The sequence below is a fragment of the Symphalangus syndactylus genome, chromosome 5 (assembly GCF_028878055.3).
Source record: "Symphalangus syndactylus isolate Jambi chromosome 5, NHGRI_mSymSyn1-v2.1_pri, whole genome shotgun sequence".
Taxonomy (NCBI): domain Eukaryota; kingdom Metazoa; phylum Chordata; class Mammalia; order Primates; family Hylobatidae; genus Symphalangus; species Symphalangus syndactylus.
The window spans coordinates 154,788,490-154,808,858 of record NC_072427.2 but is presented as its reverse complement, the minus strand read 5'-3'; the positions used below and the strand labels follow the sequence as shown (position 1 = coordinate 154,808,858).

Here is a 20,369-nt window from a genome sequence, read left to right as displayed (position 1 = left end):
GCGGGTGGATCACCTGAGGTCAGGAGTTCAAGACCAGCCTAGCCAACATGGTGAAACCCTGTCTCTGCTAAAAATACAAAAAAATTGGCTGGCCGTGGTGGTGCATGCCTGTAATCCCAGCTACCTGGGAGGCTGAGTCAGGAGAATCGCTTGAATCCAGGAGGTGGAGGTTGCGGTGAGCCAAGATCTTACCATTGCACTCCAGCCTGGGCAATAAGAGCGAAACTCCATCTCAAAAAAAAAAAAAAAAGAGTTTATTTACTGAGCACATACTCTGTGCTAAGCACCTGACCTCTGCTGCCTCCTTTCTTCCTCACTGTAACCCCCTAAGGTAGGAACTAGGGCCTCCATTATACAGACAAGGGAACCAAGACTCAGAGGAACAGCCAGTTGCCCAAAGCCACACAGTGGTAGAGCTTGGATGTGAGCCCATGGTGTTAACCACGATGAGCCTCCTCCTCGGGAAATAGACAGTGACTCTCCAAGGACAGCTCCTAGTGTTCCAGGAGACAGAGCAGTGAAAGCTGCTGTCATCCAGGAAGGCCTCTTGGAGGAGGCGGCTTAGCACTGGGCCTCAAGGGAGGGGCAGAACTTGGAGGCTAGTGGGGAAGGAAGGAATCTGAGGAAACCAACTCTACAAAGCAGGCTGCACCGTGTCTGCTCCAGGCAGCAAAGTGTCTTCTTAGAGTAGGCAGGAGGGCTGTAGCCATGGCTCAGCCTGCTGTGGCTCCAGGGGAACAGAGGACGGTCAGGGAGGAGCAGGTGTTTTCTAAACCCAGCAGGGCAGGAAGCCCCCTCTTCCTCCACACCTGGAATCCACCCCCCGGAAAGGCTTATGCCCAAGCCAGGCCAGGCACCTTCCCTCCTCCAGACTCATTTGGTCAGTCTAAAGATGAGCTGGCGTAGTGTGGATCAGCTTCCCCAGCCACCTGAGCCTGTGCCCAAGGAGCCAGGCCACCGATAATTACAATAGGTAACACGTGTAGCGGTCACCATGAGCCAGGCACAGCCTAAAGAGTTGTAAGTAACTTCAGCCTGCCAGTATCCCTATGAGGTAGGTACTGTTACTGTGCCCATTTTATAGGTGGAGAAACAGAGGTGCAATGAGGCGGAGTGACCTGCTCAGGGTCACACAGCTCCTAAGAGGCAGAGCCCAGATGCACTGCTCTGCTGTACCGCTTCTAAGCAGAGGTTCCTGAGCCCTGGCCATAGCTGCCCCTTCCCTCTGTCTGAGCTGCCTCCCCAGGTGCGGGTTCTTCTCCGTGCCCGGGCTCGTCCCTGCCATGGTAGCCCCTCCCTAGAGGAGACTGTGAAAGACACCCCCTCCAGTCCTTGCCACAGGAAAGGCCAGGCCACAGTGCCGAGCTTCTCTCCCCCACCCCCACATCCACACGCACCCTGTCGCCCTCTCCCCCAACCGAGCACCGTTGCCTTCTGTTCACAGTGATGGCTCCTGCACCCAGGCCGGTGGGGGCATGGAGGACTCCGTGGTGGCAGCGGCGGCGGTGGCAGCCGGCAGACCCAGTGCCCATGCCCCGAAGGCTCAAGCCCAGGAGCTGCAGGAGGAGGAGGAGCGGCCGGGGGCAGGGGCTGCCTCCCCAAGGGCTGGCCCCCAGCACATGGCCTCCCCCGGCCGGCAGCAGCCTGCCCTGGCGACGGTGCTGTGCTCCCACGCCCCTGCCGCCTCCGATTACGAACTCTCCCTTGACCTAAAGAATAAACAGGTACCCAGGGCCTCCTGGGGGGCGGGGAGGGTGGTGAAGGGGCCCTGCCTTTGGGGGCTGTTGAGGGTACCAGGGATATCCCCGCTGGGCCCCCTCTGCTACTGGCACACCTCTTTTTCCACAGTTCTCCTGCACTGAGTGACCTAGTTTGCCCTTCCCTGGACCAGCCACAGGCCTCTGCCTTCTACCATGGCAGGGCTCATACCCTCGCAATGCCAGGCCCTTGGGCAGCACGTCCAGGGGCTCTGCTCCTCGCACAGTGCTCAGCAAGCCTCCACTGCCCCACAGACCACTAGGCAAGGAGCCCATTGTTCTCTGGGGAAGTCCCCACCTCCACCTGCTGCTCAGAGGATATAGTCCAGCTTCCACACCCACCAAGGGAGCCGATGCTAGGCGCCCACAGGCACAAACGAGGCACAAAGACAATGGTCTCCTTGAAGCAGACAGGATTCCCAAGATCAACCCAGACTGGGGGAGTCCAAAGCTCCTCTACTGGAGAACAGATTCCATGGAGGGGCCTGGGCCTCCATCTTCCATTCAGGAGGAGAAAGTGGCCAATTGTGGGGCCCCCACTGAACCCGCAAAAAAGATAATGCCTCAGTTTGTCTTGGCGGACAAGAGTCTTGATGGAAGGGATGTGTGTGTGTGTGTGTGTGTGTGTGTGTGCTTAGAGAAAGGCATGATGATGTGATACTGTTAAGAGCTTTGAACTTGGAGATGTAGACATGGGATCTAATCCTTGCTTTTCCTCCTATGAACTCAGTGATTTTTGGAGTTGCCAGTAAAGCCCTCTGGGTATTGGTTTCCTCATCTGCAAAAATGGGAATTAACTTTGAATCACTTCCAAGGTCCCTTCTGCCCCCAAATGTGTAGGTTCTAAAGAACAATTCTTCAACCCAATAGGCAAGGTGTCTTCAGAAAGGAAGCTGGTGGGAAGGCCACTAAGACTGAGTCAAGCCAAACTAACCTCCTTCCTCTCTTGGCATTGATGCCAAGCTCATATCCTGGCTCAGGCCAGCTGCAGGCAGCACTTCAGTAAAGTGTTTGACCAAATCCCCCAAGATATCTATGTGCACATGCTAGGAATGTGTGGATTACTAACAATATAGTAGAGAGGGTTGTTCTCAAACCGAATTATCCAAAAAACGTTCATCAAAAAAAATCCCAGGGAGTTGAGTGGACATGCTGTCCAGATCAACCATTAGCTAAGGCACCAAATTGTGGCATACAAGTTACACTCACCTGGCTTTCTGATGACATAAAGCTGAAAGAGAACAGCTGATACCTTGGTGATAGCATCCCAGACTTTGTAAAATCCTCATCAGGGGCCAGGCGCGGTGGCTCACGCCTGTAATCCCAGCACTTTGGGAGGCCGAGGTGGGTGGATCAGGAGGTCAGGAGTTTGAAACCAGCCTGAACAACACGGTGAAACCCCATCTCTACTAAAAATACAAATTTAGCTGGGCGTGGTGGTGCATGCCTGTAATCCCAGCTACTCAGGAGGCTGAGGCAGAATTCCTTGAATCCGGGAGGCGGAGGTTGCAGTGAGCCGAGATTGCACCACAGCACTCCAGCTTTGGCGACAGAGCAAGACTCTGTCTCAAAACAAAACAAAACAAAACAAAAAATACCTCATCAGGACAGAAGGATGGCTTTAATGAAAAAAAAAAAAAAAAGTCAGATGAAATGTGGAAAAGTCTAAAATTCTGCTCCTAGCTTCAAAGGGCCCACAGCACTAGCATAGGACGTTCAGGCTCCAGCCTGAGAGACAGGCCTTAGGGTTTCAGGTGACTAAACTCAAGGCGAATCAGGAGCAGGGGAAGCAGCTGCCAGCAGGGAGGGCAGGTTTCACACCCTTCACGGGAGGCCCACACTGCCCCGCAGAAGGGAGTGCTGCACCTGCGGCCCCTTCCTGCTGATGGTCAGGGACCCTCGAGATGCACGCTTGGTTCTGGAGGCTGCATTTAAGGGAGGAAACAAGAACCCGGAGGTCCCTAATGAGCAGGAGGATGGGCTGGGGTTATATGGAGAGACTGTAGACGGGAAAACAAGTTTTAGATATAGAAGAGCTGCATGTGAAAATGATTTGATGTATTTTCTATCATTCCAGCCAAAAACAGCAGTACCAGTATATGAAAGCTACAGGAGGGGAAGATTTTAACTTAATTAACAAATAAACTGTTAAAAATATGGAATGTCCTGCTTGTGAGGTAGGGAGTTCTCTGTCTCTGGGGGTGCCCAGGCAGGGCTGGGTAACCATCCATCTGCGACATATAGTGTGGTCTGGGGGCCACTTGGCCAGATGAGGGGTCCTCTGCTTCTTGAGGTCAGAGACCATCTCTTATCCATTTTGGTACCTTCCCCGGCATCCAGCAGAGTGTGCTGGACATAGTAAGAGCTCACTGGGTGAGGTTTTTTTTTTTTTTTTTGAGACAGAGTTTTGCTCTTGTTGCCCAGGCTGGAGTGCAATGGTGCAATCTCAGCTCACTGCAATCTCCACCTCCTGTGTTCAAGCGATTCTCCTGCCTCAGCCTCCCAGGTAGCTGGGATTACAGGCGTGCACCACCACGCCCAGCTGATTTTGTAATTTTAGTAGAGACAGGGTTTCTCCGTGTTGGCCAGGCTGGTCTCGAACTCCCGACCTCAGGTGTTCCACCCACCACAGTCTCCCAAAGTGCTGGGATTACAGGCGTGAGCCACTGCTCTCGGCCTGGGTGAGTATTTTTTAAAAATAACAATGCTGTGCAAAGCAACAAGGGAATGGGGTACCAAGAAACAAACAAACAAAAAATGCTCCTACCTTCCCCCAAAGGAGATGACATTTCCACTTACAGAGTATCCGGTCAGTAACACCAGATAAAACGTGTGTATTGGCTTGGGCAGGTGAGGTAGTTTGGTTTTGACTGACTGGGTGCGATATTGGGGGTTGTGTGGGATTCTAGTCGGTACTGTGGGCTTTTTCTATGGGGGCATAATTCTAAGAGATGGCTTTTGCATGTTTGCCAGGTTGAGTCAGGTGAGGTGAGGAGTGGCAGTGGTTGCAACAGTGCCCTCTGCTGAATGAGTCCAGCCTAGGAGAATAGCTTGGTTCCCCTGACCTGTGTATCCCTTTAGACCAAGTGTAGGCTGGGGGTTGGGGGAAGGGAGCAAGTAAGGCTTGAGGAGGCTACAGCAAGGTGCTTGGAAACATGGCACACATTTATAGGAGACTGAACTCGACTCCTCTCTCTTCTGCCATGAGCTGTATGGCCTTGGGCAAGTTGCTTGACTTCTCTGGCCTCAGCTGCCTCCTGTGTCTGGGACTTTACAGGCTCTTCCCTTGGCCTCAATCTCTGAAGTTTCCGCTCCCCTCCACACCCCTGCACTTGGCCTTCTCTTGCTTTAGGTACCTCTTCCTCCTCTCAGGCAGCTTTGCCTGCCTCCCAAGCCTGCACTGGGTGCCCCCTCTCAGTGATCCCACAGTACCCAGGTGTCCCCTGCCACAGCCCTTCAGCCCTGTGTTGGCATTTCCTGTTTGCTTGACCCCCTCCTTGAAGGCAGGTGCATGACCTGTTCCTCGTTATATTCTCAGTGCTTAACGCAGTGCCTGGCAAAGAAGCTGCTGGAAGGATAAGAAAGGGGAAATGATCACTTAGTGACATAAAGCGGGATGGGATGGGTATACAGCCTGGCGCCAGGAACTGACTCTGCCTTAGGTCTCTTTGAGATCTAACACTTGGTATTCCAACCCAGTGATTCCACGAGCCACACTGAATCCTGTGTTCCATGGCCTGGGCGGGGTGTTGGACAATCTTAGCTCCCCAGCCCACCACCCGCCAGGCCTCCCCGTTAGCCAGTGCAGATCCCCAGGACTGTGTTCCTTAGCTCTTCTCCTTCCTTTGCCTCTGCTCTAGCCCCAAGCCCCACTGATGCTGCCTCTTAACAGTTCCCGAATCCCACCCTCTCTTGCCTTCCCCACTGCCCCTGCCCCAGGAGGCCAGGCCATCCTTCCTCTTGCCTGCACCCCTGGGAGACCCCCTGTGCTTCCCCTTCTTTGAGCTCTGTCCCTTCCAACCTCACCTCCCCATTGCAGCTGAGTCATCTTCCTAAAGTGCACCTCTGACCGCGCTGATCCTCGGGAAAGCCTCTGATGGCTCCTCACGGTGTGCAGGACAGAGGCCTCTCCGGGCTCCCTGCCACAGTCCCAGCGCCACGGGGGTCCTGCCACAGTCCCAGTGCCACGGGGGTCCCTGCCACAGTCCCAGCCCCACGGGGTTCCTGCCACAGTCTCAGCCCCACGGGGTTCCTGCCACAGTCCCAGCCCCATGGGGGCTCCTGCCACAGTCCCAGCCCCACGGGGTTCCTGCCACAGTCCCAGCCCCATGGGGGTCCCTGCCACAGTCCCAGCCCCACGGGGTTCCTGCCACAGTCCCAGCCCCACGGGGTTCCTGCCACAGTCCCAGCCCCATGGGGGTTCCTGCCACAGTCCCAGTGCCACGGGGGTCCCTGCCACAGTCCCAGCCCCACGGGGTTCCTGCCACAGTCTCAGCCCCACGGGGTTCCTGCCACAGTCTCAGCCCCACGGGGTTCCTGCCACAGTCTCAGCCCCACGGGGTTCCTGCCACAGTCTCAGCCCCACGGGGTTCCTGCCACAGTCCCAGCCCCATGGGGGCTCCTGCCACAGTCCCAGCACCACAGAGGTCCCTGCCACAGTCCCAGTGCCACGGGGGTTCCTGCCACAGTCCCAGCGCCACGGGGGTTCCTGCCACAGTCCCAGCGCCACGGGGGTCCCTGCCACAGTCCCAGCCCCACGGGGTTCCTGCCACAGTCCCAGCGCCACGGGGTTCCTGCCACAGTCCCAGCCCCATGGGGGCTCCTGCCACAGTCCCAGTGCCACAGGGGTTCCTGCCACAGTCCCAGCCCCATGGGGGTTCCTGCCACAGTCCCAGCCCCATGGGGTTCCTGCCACAGTCCCAGCCCCATGGGGGTTCCAGCCGATCCTGTTTGTTGTCCCGAATCTCAAGCCGTCCTCACCTCTGGGCTTTCATGTGGCTTTGTTTCCTCTCCTGGGGATACTCCTTGCCTGTCCCTGACCCCGTCTGCTGCACCTGGGAGACTTCTGCTCATACTTCAGGTCGCAGCCAAGGCACGTGCTTTTACCTGTTGCCTCCTCTGTGCTGTCTGGGAGTGGGAGCTGTTCCGCTCCACAGCATGGACCATGCTGTTCTCAGGGCTGTGTGGAGTTGGGCAGGCGGTGCTCGGGACACCTCCAGGGTGCTGCAGAGCCCACGTGAAGAGCCAGTGCCCCTGGAGCTGTGCCCTGGGAACTGTCCTGTCCTTGCCCATCTTTGCTGCCCTGCACCTTGCACAGTCTTGGGCACCTAGGAGATGCTGAGCTGAGCAGGGAAGGAACATAGGAAGGAACGCACAAGTGAATGAGCGAACGAGGCCTGCCCTCCAGCTTCCTGTTCTCCCGGCTGGCCCCTTCCCCAGCACTTGTCACAAGTCGCACGGCAAGACGGTCCTCCTGCCAGCTCTTCTCCCCTTCTCCCTCTGCCTTCGACCCTCTCACCCCACCCCAGCAGTCCTGGGGGATACAACCTAGGGCGGGCCAAGGAGTGAGCATGCAGGTCCCTTTGGGGAGCCCTTTGGGAAACAGAGGGCCTAGGTGTGATTTTGAAATTCCTCCAAGCCCTCTAGCGAGTTTGTATCCTGTTGCAGAGTGACTGGAGCCCTTCTTAGCCATCTGAATTGCAGAGCCCTCTGGGCTGTCCAGGAACTGCGGTCAGTAGGATCTGGGCCCTGCTCCCCGAGCCAGGTCCTGGACAGAGGCCGTGTTCTGCTGGAGAGCAGCCCGTCCCCACAGATCCCCACACCCCAAGCCTCAGGGTCCAGCCTCACTATGGGGCACCTCTTCAGGAAGATGTGGCGGCTATGTTTCTAAGTCACTTTCCCTCTTTGCACCGTGGTTTCCTCATGTGTGAACCAAAGGTTGTACTGGATGGCCTCGTGGCCCCTTCACACGCTGAAGGTGAGATTTCTACCATGGGCACAGAGGGCACGGGGCACCAGCCTACAGAGGACAGTGGTGAGGACAAGGCACTCCAGGGGTTGTCCCTCTCCCCGGTTCATTCAGTTCAGGGAACAGCACTGCAAGCTGCTCTGTCCCAGGCCCTGTGCTAGGCCTGGAGACACTAGGACGCAAAAGATACAGGCCTCGTCATCAGGGTGCCCACAGCCCAGTGGCGGGCAGACACAGGGCCAGCACCAGTCTTACTACCTGAGCACTAGCTCTGTGTCAGGCCCAGGCTAACAGTTGCCGTGTGCTATCTCCCCGGATCTGCACAATGTCCCCGTGAGATTGGCACTGTTACCGTCCCATTTCTGGAATGGGAAGATTAAGGCTGAATGATGTTAAGTAATTTGCCCAAGGACACAGCTCTAGAAGGTAATGCAGCCGAGACATGGACTCCGCAGCCCATGGTTTTGACCCAGTACCTTCCACCATCTCTTGGCATTACAGTGAAGAACAGGCCCCGTGGAAGTGGCACACAGGGTCTGTGGAGCATGAGGAGGGCAGGCAGCCCAACCTGGGTTCAGAGCTAGCTCCTGGGGCAGCTCCACTGGAGGGTCTCGTGACCTCACTATTAGCTGAGCCATAGCGTGTCCCCCATGCCTACCTGGCTGCCCACTCCCAGGCAGGCCTCAACGCCCCGCGTGTCAAGCACTTGCTGTATTCCAGACAGCAGGCTGGGAGGAGGGCACAGAGCAGGCATCCTGCCCAGCACAGCCCCAAGCCTCCCGTGGGCCTCTCTGAACACCCCCAAAGCGCCAGCCTCCCCAGTCTCTCTGCTCCTCGGCCCCACACCCGGGCTCGCCGGGCCAAGTTCTGGAGGCTCAGAACATGCTGTGCTTTCATGGTCTCAACCGGGAAGTCTTGGATGGGAGCAAACCGTTGGAAGCCCCCCACACCTGGCCCGCGCTCCTCAGCACTGTGCCCCCCCAGCTAGCGGCTCTTCCTCCCCACGCTCTGGCCTGGCGGCCATCTTTCAGCGGCCTCTTCAGGCTCAGCTGCCACAGCAACCTGAAAAAAGGGAGCATGTTCTAATTAACACTGAGAGGCTCATTAGAGAGACGGAGCCCCTGCGCCCCTGCCGCTGCTGCTTCTGGCAGAAGCTGAGAAATTGCTCTCTTGGGAGGAGGCGAGGCCATCATTCCTCCTGGTTCCTGGGGTTTAGAGGGAAGTGAGCAGAGCTGCTCCCTGGCCTGCAGGCCCAGAGACCCCTCCCTCCCTGGGGCTGCCTCCCCTCCCGCACCTCTCTCTGCTCTCTGACCTGGCCCTGGTTCAGAACGGGATTGGGGTAGATGGGAGGGCCTTGCTGTCGTGGATGGAGCTGACCTGGGCCATTACTGAGTCCCCAGGTCCTGCCAGGATGCTGGGGTGGGAGGAAGGATGGAGTGCTGGGTTCCAAGCCCAGGCCTGGACGAGAGTCTGGAATTTGATTTCCCTGGGGTCACAAGAGAGAATTCAGTTTAGTTCATGTCTGCAAACATTTATTAAGCCTCAGCCACAGGTCTGGCACAGCACTGGGCACGACAGATGCAGAGACAGATGTCTTGCCTGTGATGGACAGTCTGTGGCGAGAGCTCTCAGCAAGGGGTGGCACTGAGCATTGAGGGTGGGGAGGAAGGTGTAGGGGACAGTGCAGGTTGGGGGCGTGGCAGGCCCAATTCTGGGATCAGTGGGAGTTGGTTGGTAAATGGGTTAGGACACATGATGGTGAGCCCAGAACTGAATTCCAGTGTTATTCAGGGAGCAGTTGCTCAATGCCAGTTAAGGTGCTGGGTGCTGGACAGGATGACTAAGACATATTTGATGCCGTGAATAACTTATGCTCTGTTGGAGCCTGGGGGAGGGAAAGGGAGGGCAGGATGGGTTGGAGAAATGCCACAAAGATTAGTGGAGGAGACTGAGTGTCAAAGAGAAATTGGGGCCCGAGGCAGGGAGACCCCGTCTGTTCAGGGCATTGAGAGGGCTGCATGGAGGAGGCACATTGGAGATAGGTCTTGAAGAAGAGGACATTTCTACCTGGAGGAAAGGGGAGGCTGGGAGTTGAGGGTGGGGAGAGCATTGCAGGCTGGGAGAGAACACAAATGAGTCCCAAGCAGGGAGCCTCGTGGGGGCGGTCACGGGAGACCAGGCAGGAGCTGCTGAGCAGTGTGGACTTTGTGGCCCAGCCAGATTGTTAGGGTTGGAAAACCAGGAAGAAGCATTTTTATCTGTTTGGGACAATGGTTCTCAAACCAAGAAAAGCCTGTGTTGACACCTGCTGTCTGAGAGCTTGGATCTGGTTCTGCAGTGTAAGGTGATGGTGGGAGTTAGAAGGCCACAGAGACAGTAAGGATGCTGCTGGTGTGGCGTGGTCCGAGTGGGAAGACGAACAGCCCTACGTGGTGACATTCTGGAAGGATATCATGGATGATTGCAAAAGGCATAGGGGCGGGGGGCCCCAGGAGCTACAGGAGGCTGACAGACACAGTGGACAGGGCAAACGAAAACCCCAGGACGAGGCAAGTTTCCCAGGCTGGGTGCTTGTCAGGCCAATAAGGAAGTCAACAAGAGCTGGTTTGGGTGAGGTAGGGAAAACAGTGGCATAGCCTAGATGGACAGAGGATCCACAGGCTGTTGGAAATGTGGGTCTAGGATCAAGGCTAGGAATGGAGACCTGAGAGTCATTCCCATCATTATCACGTCACCATTAAGCAGCTACCACTTATTAAGCTCCTGCTGTGTGCCGGGTGCTCCATGAAATAATTTAATCCTCACAAGAAGATACAGGGTCAGCAGGATAAACCCCACTTAATAGATGTGAAAACTGAGAGTCAAAGATGTTAAATTCATCCAAGTCCAACAGCTGGGATCTGGGGCTGGCCATTCCCCTTATTCGCAACTTGCTCGCCGGCCCATCAAAGTAGAAGTTAAGAGAGTGGACTGGGTCCCCGGAGGGAAGGCAGACGGGGCTGAGAAGGTATCCACCTGGGGAGCACGTTTACAGTGACCTGGAAGGCTCTGCCTGAGGCAGCTCCCTTCTTAATTCATTGTTAATTATCACCCGTCACGGGCTCCTCTGATGATGTCCGACACAGAAGCCATGGACAATGTCCAGAGTGTACGGGGAAAATTAAAACGTGTGTGGAGACTGGCAGTGGCACCCATGTGACTCGTAACCAGCGCACGTCGGGGTTTTTGGCCAGAATACAGGATTAAGGGGTTGTAGGGAGACAGGACAGCCAGGATAGACTGAGTCACGAGCACTGAGGAGAGCTGCAGAAAGGAGCAGGGAGGGAGGCTGAGGAGGCCCATGGGGCTGAGTGACCAGCCCCAGATCTGCCTCTTCCTGGCTGGTTGGCCTTGGATGAGTTTAGCATCTCTCGCCCTTGACTGAGACGGGAGGCAGCAGGAGCCAGGGCACAGGGCTCAGGGCAGGGTTGGGTCAGTATCTGGCATTTGCTCCTGGAGTGAGGCAGAGGTTAGTGTTCCTAGAGGTTCAGTGTAAAATAGGAAGAAAGGGAACAGGCTAGTGCCCCAGAGGCAGTGGAGTCAGCAGAGTTACGTTGTAGCCTGGGAAGATCTGTGGCCAGGTGCAAAGCTGCAGATAGGATGAAGGAAATGGGAGGAAAAAGAGCACCGGTGGGGTGAGCTCAACACACAAAGGAGGCAGGAGCGGGAGGGTGTCTGCTGAGAGTCAGATCAGGAAGGTTTTTGAGAGTCACAGATATAACTTAGGAATTAATTTGTCCAATACGTACTCATTGAAGGCCTACTATGTGCTGGGCGCAGTCCAAGCATTGGAGGAGATAGCAGTGACCACGGCAGGCGAAATCTGCCCTCGTGGGGCTTATGTCTAGTGGAGGATGTGATGGGACAGATTCGAGAATTAAAATCTGGTTTTCTTTCCTGCTTGGGTGAAGCAGACATTGCCCAGTAGTAGACGGAGTCTCCTAGGGTTATGTCAGCTGGTCTTCTGCCTTCAAGCAGGATGATACCATGCCAAGGGAATGGGCCCCATCACCACTTTGGAGGCATCTCAAGCAACGGATCTCATACTTCCCTGTGTTGCCAACAGCATCTCGTGCTGAAAAGGATGCTCTTGGGCCTGAGGTTTTCCTAGAAGTATAAATAGGCCAGATGGGAAAGAAATGTGAAATCTGGCCGGGCACAGTGGCTCACGCCTGTAATCCCAGCACTTTGGGAGGCCGAGGTGGGTGGATCACCGAGGCGCCAGGAGTTCAAGACCAGCCTGGCCAACATGGCAAAACCCTGTCTCTACTAAAAAAAATACAAAAATTAGCCAGGCACAGTGGCACACACCTGTAATCCCAGCTACTCGGGAGGCTAAGGCAGGAGAATCGCTTGAACCCGAGAGGCGGAGGTTATGGTGAGCCGAGATCGTGCCACTGCACTCCAGCCTGGGTGACAGAGCGGGACTTCATCTCAAAAAAAAAAAAAAAAAAAAAAGAAATCTGTCAGTTTCTCATGGTGCTTGAGTAGGGTTGACAGACAGAAATTGAGAGAAAAGGAGAGAAAAATTGAGAGTTTAGTGATCAGTTCCCCTTCCTCTCTACATTTCCCCTTGGGGAAGAGCCTTCCTGCCTGAGCCAAAGCCAAGTCCCTATTCCAGGCCTCAGGGAATGTGTCGAAGTTCAGCAGGGAGAATGAGCCAAGCTACATTATTTCCGCAGAAGCAGGAACAGAATGCCTCAGAGGCAAGTATCTGTGTCTCTTATGGGTGCGTGAGGTCATAACTAGTAAAGATCGAGTGGGGAGTGTCCAGTCTGTACTGTGGGCAGAATTCTCAGATGGCCCCCAAGTCCCCTTCACACTAGTGTACACATCCTATAAAATCCCCTTCCCTTGAGTATGGGCAGGATGAGTGAATGCGGTGGGACATCACTCCGATGATTATGTTACCGACTGGTTGATTTTGAGTTAATAAAAAGAAACATCATCCAGGGTGGGTCTGAGCTAATCAGGTCAGCCCTATAAATGAAGCTGAAGCCCCAGACAGACACTGTGCTGTTAGCCTTGAAGGACCGAGCTATCAGGTTATGAAGAGGACCACATGGCGGGGGCAGCAGCCAACCTCTAGTGACTGAGGGCCTAAGTCCTGTGATTACAAGGAACTGAATTGTGCCAACGAGTGAGCTCAAAGGAGGACCCCACACCTTAGATGACTTGCAGCCCTGACTGATATTTTGGTTTCAGCCTGGTGAGCTCCTGAGCAGATAACCCAGATGAGCTGTGCCCAGGCTAGATTCACAGAGCTGCATGAGAAATAAACAGGTGCTGCTTTGAGTGGCTGGATCTGTGGTCATGTTACACAGCAATAGGTGGGGAATACACTTGGTGTGGTTTCGGGCGCCTCAAAGACCCTCCAATGGGGGACTGTGGTAGCACTGGGAGCTTCCTGCTGCTCAGGGCCTTGTCCCTTATGAAATGCACGTAACTTTGGGAGAAGCCACGTAGGAAGGCTTGATCGCCATTTACACGTTAATCTGCATAAGTTCCAGCTACCTCCGAGGGTAGAGCTGGATGTTGGGGGAAACAGAATGATGTCCCCAGGTTTGGGAATGCGGAAGGGCACTGAATGGCCAGGCTGGAAGCACTGAAGGCAAGCACTGAGGGTGTCCCATTTTACCTGGGATTGTCCTCAGGGATTGGGGTTGTATCCACAAGGTCTCCTGAGCTAAAAGGGTACCTCTGCTAGCCTGGAATGGGGCACCCATCACACCCTGCAGGGAGGGAGCAGAGGGCACGGCTGTGAATGGGACATAATTTCAGAGACTGGGAACACTCTCACTTCCCAAACTTCTCTGAGGGCTGGTCACCATTTCAGCCCATCACCTTCACACAGGCCTTGTCCCTTATTTAAAGGCAGAAGCCTCGGGGGCATGCTCAGTCATACCTTCCCAGTCCTTTCCTGAGAAGTTTCAGTAGGGAGCAAAAGTGAGAGCATAGCAACCTGAGAGGAGAAAACCCACGGACAGGAGGACAGAGCCGAGAGGAGGCACACTGGCCCCCTGAGAGAAGTTTTCCTGGGATGAGATCTGCCCAGGTGAGGTGCCATGTTCCCGAGCCCACCTCACCCAGCCCTGCTGGAGAGCTCCCACCGTAAGAACAGAGGTGACTCACATTGGAGAACTCTTGGTAATGGTGGCCTGGAGGGACCCCCATTCTTGAGACACCCACTCAACTTTTTAGCAAATCCACATTCACTGAGCAGCTAACTATGTACCGGGAACACACAGATGGTCCAACCCCAATCCCAACCCTTCTGATGTTCCCAGGGAAAAGAACCCAACACAGAGACAAGGTTTCTGGGAAGGAGCGGGGAGACACGAGGAGCTGTGAGGGTTTTTTTAGCATTTCTGTTTTTCACTGTTTATTATTTTAAAGTGTGCACAGAAGTAGAAACAACAGTGTTATAAACTCCCCCGTAGCTATCATCCAGCCGTAACTATTTTATTAATATTTATTAATATTAATATTGTGTCCTCTAACTCTTCCACATTTTTTGACAGAATATTTTAACACAAATTCAAGATACGCATTTTACTCATAAGTCCTATTGTATGCATCTCTGACATGAACTTAAAAAAAAAAAGAAAAAAAAACAAAAGACAAGGTCTCACTGTTTTGCCCAGGCTGGAGTGCTGTGGTGCAATCATAGCTCACTGTAACCTCCAACTCCTTGGGCTCAAGCAATCCTCCCTCCTCAGCCTTCCCAGTAGCTGAGGACCACAGGCGCGCGCGCACCAGAACACCCAGTTACTGTTTTTTCAGAGAGAGGCAAGGTCTAGCTATATTGCCCAGCCTGGTCTCAAACTCCTGAGCTCAAGCCATCTTCTCTCCTTAGCCTCCCAAGATGCTAGGACTGCAGGCCTCAGCTAATGCGCCGGGCCGTGAACGTTTTGTAATACCCGCCACAGCATCAAAATCTGACCACCATATGCAGCACCTCCCTCCTGGCCCTTGGGACATCACCAGTCCCCAGAACGGACCCCTCCGTCCTACACCTCTAAGAGTCTTGCCATGTGGCCGTGACGTTCTAGGCGGTTCAGACTTGAGCTGCCCAGGAGCCCCCCCGCCACTGTGCATTCCTGGCCCCCACCCGAGTTGGGCCGGGTGACTCCACCACTCCTCAGAAGGGCTGACCGCCCTTCCCCTCTGAGCCCTTCCTCCTCTCCGTCCTTGTCCTTGCAGATTGAAATGCTAGAACATAAGTACGGGGGTCATCTGGTGTCCCGGCGCGCCGCTTGCACCATCCAAACCGCCTTCCGCCAATACCAGCTCAGCAAGAACTTCGAGAAAATCCGCAACTCGCTTCTGGAGAGCCGCCTGCCACGGCGCATCTCCCTGCGCAAGGTGCGGTCACCCACGGCCGAGAGCCTGGCGGCCGAGAAAGCGCTCGTGGAGGGCTACGGCCTCCTGGGGCTGCCGCTGGTGCGCTCGCCCTCCCTGCCGCCCACCTTCGCCGGCACCCTCACCGAGCTGGAGGACTCCTTCACCGAGCAGGTGCAATCCCTGGCCAAGTCCATCGACGACGCGCTCAGCACTTGGAGCCTCAAGACCATGTGCTCCCTGCAGGAGGGCGGCGCTTACCAGGTCCACCAGGTCCACCAGGCCCTGCAGGCGGCCGCGGGGCCCCCAGGCCTGGAGGCCGAGAGGCGGGAGCCGGAGAGCGCAGGCCCCGCGCCCGGGGAAGAGGAGACCCCCGGCCTGCCCCCGGGCCACAGCGGCACCCTCATGATGGCTTTCCGGGACGTCACGGTGCAGATCGCCAACCAGAACATATCCGTCTCCTCCTCCACGGCTCTGTCGGTGGCCAACTGCCTGGGCGCCCAGACGGTCCAGGCCCCGGCAGAGCCCGCGGCGGGCAAGGCCGAGCAGGGCCCGAGCTCTGGGCAGGAGGCCCCGGGAGGCCCCACTGTGGGCCGGGAGGACGCGTCGGCGGAGGACTCGTGCGCAGGGGCTGGGGCCGGTGGGGCGGTGGATGAGGCCACAGCCCCCAAAACAGAGGAGGAAGAGGAGGAGGGGACGGCGGAGGTGGGGAAAGGGACCGAGGCCGAGGCAGGCGACTTGGAGCAGCTGAGCAGCAGCAGCACCTCCACCAAGTCCGCCAAGTCAGGCTCGGAGGTGCCGGCCTCCGCCTCCAAGGACGCCCTGCAGGCCATGACCCTGAGCCTGCCGCGCTACCACTGCGAGAACCCAGCCAGCTGCAAGTCGCCCACGCTCTCCACCGACACCCTGCGCAAGCGGCTCTACCGCATCGGCCTCAACCTCTTCAACATGTAAGTCAGCCCTGGCCCCCAGCCCGGAGTCCTGGACGTCCTGGGAGGGAGGGAAGGGGGGGGGGCACCTTCGCTCCACCAAGCAGGGCACCAGGTAACTTCCCACGTCATCCCAGGGTCCTCCAGGCGCATCTGTGCCGTGCCTGATCCCTGAGGTCATGTTTAGGAAGTACATATTTTATTTTTAATCATTCTGAGTTTATCTTAAGAAAGATTAAAGGAAAAAAATAACACATCAAACACATGCTTTCACAACTGTTACAGTTTAAGATGAAGCTAGGGTTTAAAAAGTAAGAGAATGTAAAAGAAAAGACAGTATTAAGTAAATAACAGTCCAGGCCGTTTGAGGATTAAGCAGCAATCATTCGGGTGGAATATGAAGCCAGGGAAAACGCATTAGCTCCCAGGGTTGGTGAAATGCGAGGCTGGGTGGGGGAGGGAGGAGAGGCGCCTTGCAAAGAATGCCAGCAGAGAGCAGGAGAGGGGAGGGCTACGAGGAAGAGCGAGTGTGAAGCAGGCAGAGACAGGGTAGAAAGAGAACAGGGGAGAAATGACCGACTGCCATAGCTCAGAGACCCCAACGAGACCGGGACTGGTCCTGCACCGAATGTATACAGCCAGTCCCAAGCAGAGGAAAGGAAGCACACCTGCCCCTCCCGTGGAAATGTCAAGTCCAAGAGGCAGGCACTGGCCTCCATCCTCCACTCGCCCCTTCATAACCCTGAGCCAAGAGCACATCTTCCCGGCCCTAATGCATGTTCATTCGTTCATTCGGCTGTTATTTACTGGGTGCCAGGCACTGTGGTCACAGAGGTGAGAAGGACACATCCCCTGGCCTCAAGGGACTCCTATTCTCAGGGAAGTAGCTACTGTTCACAGTTCACCTTACATAAAGCATCTATAATCTTCCCAGCAGTATCTACACAGAGGTATTACCATGCTGTTTTACAGAAAAGGAAGCCGGCTCACGCCAGTAAGGCGAGCTGCACACGATGAAATAGCTCGTACTCGGCAGACCTAGGGGAAGGCGGATCTGACTCTAAACCACCCCCACTTCTGCAGTGTCTCTTCTGCATGCACATGAAAACTCACACAGACACTCATCTGCCCCAAGACAGTAATTCTTAAACCATCCATAGTGAAGAACCAGTTTTGTTCCCCCACACCCTTCTGAAAATACATTGTGGGTTAATACTTTTGTAAAATACAATAAAAATGAGTTGCTAGAAAAACAATCACATGCCTGGTTGTCCCTTACCTTGTGTTTCTGTATCATCTCCTCCTGGACCTGGAGAAACAGCTCAGGGAGCAGCATGGCTTCAAAGCTTGCCAAGGGAAGAGGTGGCGTGCGGAGGTCTCATCTCTGTTTCTCCCACCCTCTCTCCAGGGCTGGGGCGTCTGTGGCGGGGACCTGCATGTTGACAACAGGATATGGGTAGGGGGAAGGGCAGGACTGGGGTAAGACCCAGGAGGTGGGACAGAGAAGGGTACTTCTCCTCCACCTGCTCTGGAATTCACTTTGTTTGCAGATCTCCCATGTCCTCCCTCTGGTCACACACCATCCTCTGCATGAGGACATTCAGTGGGTTGAGGCTGTGGTGAGAGATGCTTCCAATGGGGAACTAGATTTCCAAGAACCTCTGGGCACTTCTATGGGTGGAAGACAGGGAGGAAAGAGTCATGGGTGATTTCAGCTCACTCTCTACTGCTTCTCCCCACCCCCACCTCCAGAAACCCGGACAAGGGCATCCAGTTCCTGATCTCACGCGGCTTCATCCCTGACACCCCCATCGGTGTGGCCCATTTCCTCCTGCAGCGAAAGGGCCTCAGCCGCCAGATGATTGGAGAGTTCCTGGGCAACAGCAAGAAGCAGTTCAACCGCGACGTGCTGGAGTGAGTACCCCGCACTCCGGGCTCCCCTCACTCCTTCCTACACCCCACCTGCCCGGGCTCTTTCTGTGAGCTCCTTGGTGAAATCCTTGCTCCAGTTCTAACAGCTTCCAGCTTCCAGATTGTCCACAGGAACCAGAATCCCCTCTTTAGCCCATCACCCCAGTGGGCCGGAGCCCTGTCTCCTGTCAGAGTCATTGATTGAGTTTGCCCCAGGCCAGGCTTCATTTGAGGCAGCAGGGATACAGAAATGGTCCAAAGAGACAAAAAGCCCTTTCTGCCTGTCACTCTCCAGGGCAAGAGAAACCAGGAAAAGGAAAGGGCTTGTGTCAGCACTGGGGTTCATCTCTGCCTGGTGAAGAGCCCCTCAGCCCCAGTTCCCCAGGACCCTCCCATTCTCCAAGGTTCATTTTCATATCGCTGGAGGCAAAAAGTGAGACAGAAGAAAGAAGGGGTTAAACTGAGGGTTTCAGAGCAAGAAAATACTATAATTCCATAAAGATAAATCTACCAACAAAATCATGACCAAAGAAAAATTGTTTCTTTAAAACCAAAGAAAATGGTTTCAAAGTCTAGTAGCAGGGTGGGGACCCCCAGGGGGCTGCCTTTGCCCCCACTCAGCCTTGACAGTGTGGACAGGCAAGAGTCTCTTCACACTCACGCCTTGTCCAAAATGGCAGGGCGGGGCTGGCGCTCCTCTGAGGCTGAGGGGCAGGGCCTTGCAGCTACTCCTTCCCTGGGACATCGGCTCCAGCCCCTGCCATGCCCCTGCGCTCTTTCTGGCTTCCACTAGTCCCCTAGGTTGGCCTCCTTCTTGAAGGTCTCCATTCTTCAGGGACCCTCCCTCATTTCTCTCCCCTCTTTCTCCTTGGGGACAGTCAGCAGAAGTCTCTCCCCGGAGGGCCTGGGAGGAGCTCTCCCTTCCGTCCTCGCCCCTGGAGCAGCAAGGGACTGCCAGAGAGGGTTTGGACGCTGGGGGAGTCACCCACCCAGTGGTCAGCATCCCTGGAGTGGGAGCTTGGAGATTTAGCTTCTATTTATGGAGCCGTCTTGGTGCTGTGCGCCCATGTTGAGAAGCCCCTGTCCTCTGGGCCGGCATTTCCATGCTGCAGAGTGGTGATGGGTTGTAACGGCTGGACCCATTGCCCTCTGAAATCCCTGTCACATTTCTAAATCCACTGACGTGGTGGTTTTCTGACTGAGTTCAGTGAGTGAGGGCTGGGGTCCGCTCAGGGACCTTGAAATCCCTGCATGGCCCTCAGCTGGGCAGAACTGAGTTCCTGCCCCTGACTCTTGGTGGCTTTGGACAATTTATCATCCCTCCTGGAGCTGCTGGTGGAGACGCTCTGTGGACCTCAAAGAGGAAAGAGAGACAATGCTAGGCAGCGTCTCCCTCTCACCTCCTTTCTCTTCTCCTTCCGGCTTCCCTTCCCTTCCCCAGCACTGCTCTGGGTGCCCCTGGAGGTGATACTGGGTCCAGGATACATCTGGGTTGCAGAAGGGGAGAGATGGCATTTCCTTACGCCCTTCCTTTTCTGTGTCCCCTAGTTGGCTCATCTCTCTGGCTTTTCTGCACTGTTGTCCCAGTCCATTCCTCCTCAAGCCAGGGTGAGGTGCCGGCCCCATCGCCCCAGGCACCCCTGCTATCTCTCTGCTCTGGGGGCAGGAGTGACTCTGCTTCACCCACAGGCCCTGACTGTTGTCTGTTTTCTTCTGTCTTTCCCAGTCTCCATGTGGCCTGCGCCCTAAATTCTAACCTGCAAGGCCCACATTGATCTGGAGTGCTGGCAACACAGCGTTTTCCTGCAGCCCAGGTGGTGCTGAGTCGCACAATGAAAACTAATTGCCCTCTTCCCTGGGAGACTGGGTGTATGGGCTGTGGGCTGGAGGCTTGGAGCAGTGGCTGCACCCTGTGCTGAGGAGGGGGGCTGGGCTGGGGGCTGGGCTAACCTTAGGCAGGGATCAGGCTTGGGGTGGGTAGAGGCCAGACTCTCGCCTGGTACACTCTTCCAGTGAGAAGAGGCAGCGTGGTGAGATAGGAGAAGTAGCTGGACCCGGGCTCTGCTCCTCTGTGCTGTGTGGCTTTGGCAGGACACCTCTCTGGGCCTCGGTGTCCTCATCTGTAAAATGAGAGGGTTGGGCAATGTGATTGCAAAAGTTTCTCCAAGTCCTGAGAATCTACCACCTTTCCCATCTCTTAGTGCACTGGTAGCACTGCCCTAAACACTGGGGCATGCTTTGTCATCCTGCCAGAGCAGCCCACAGGCCCCAGGGCAGTGCTGGGGTGCCAGGGTTCGTGCAGGGCAGTGCTGGGGTGCCAGGGTTCGTGCAGGGCAGTGCTGGGGTGCCAGGGTTCATGCAGGGCAGTGCTGGGGTGCCAGGGTTCGTGCAGGGCAGTGCTGGGGTGCCAGGGTTCGTGCAGGG

General features: G+C 55.7%; 1 protein-coding gene across 4 annotated transcripts in view; it reads left to right on the top strand.

The window, feature by feature from the left end:
- IQSEC3 (IQ motif and Sec7 domain ArfGEF 3) overlaps positions 1–20,369 on the top strand; it is a 112,098-nt gene that overhangs the window by 56,711 nt on the left and 35,018 nt on the right. For all 4 annotated transcript variants that reach the window (XM_055281208.2, XM_055281210.2, XM_055281213.2 and 1 more), the window contains exons 3-5: positions 1,445–1,724; positions 14,968–16,055; positions 17,787–17,948. In XM_055281208.2, the coding sequence (XP_055137183.2) occupies positions 1,445–1,724; positions 14,968–16,055; positions 17,787–17,948 (1,530 nt within the window). The remainder of the gene's footprint in view (positions 1–1,444; positions 1,725–14,967; positions 16,056–17,786; positions 17,949–20,369) is intronic.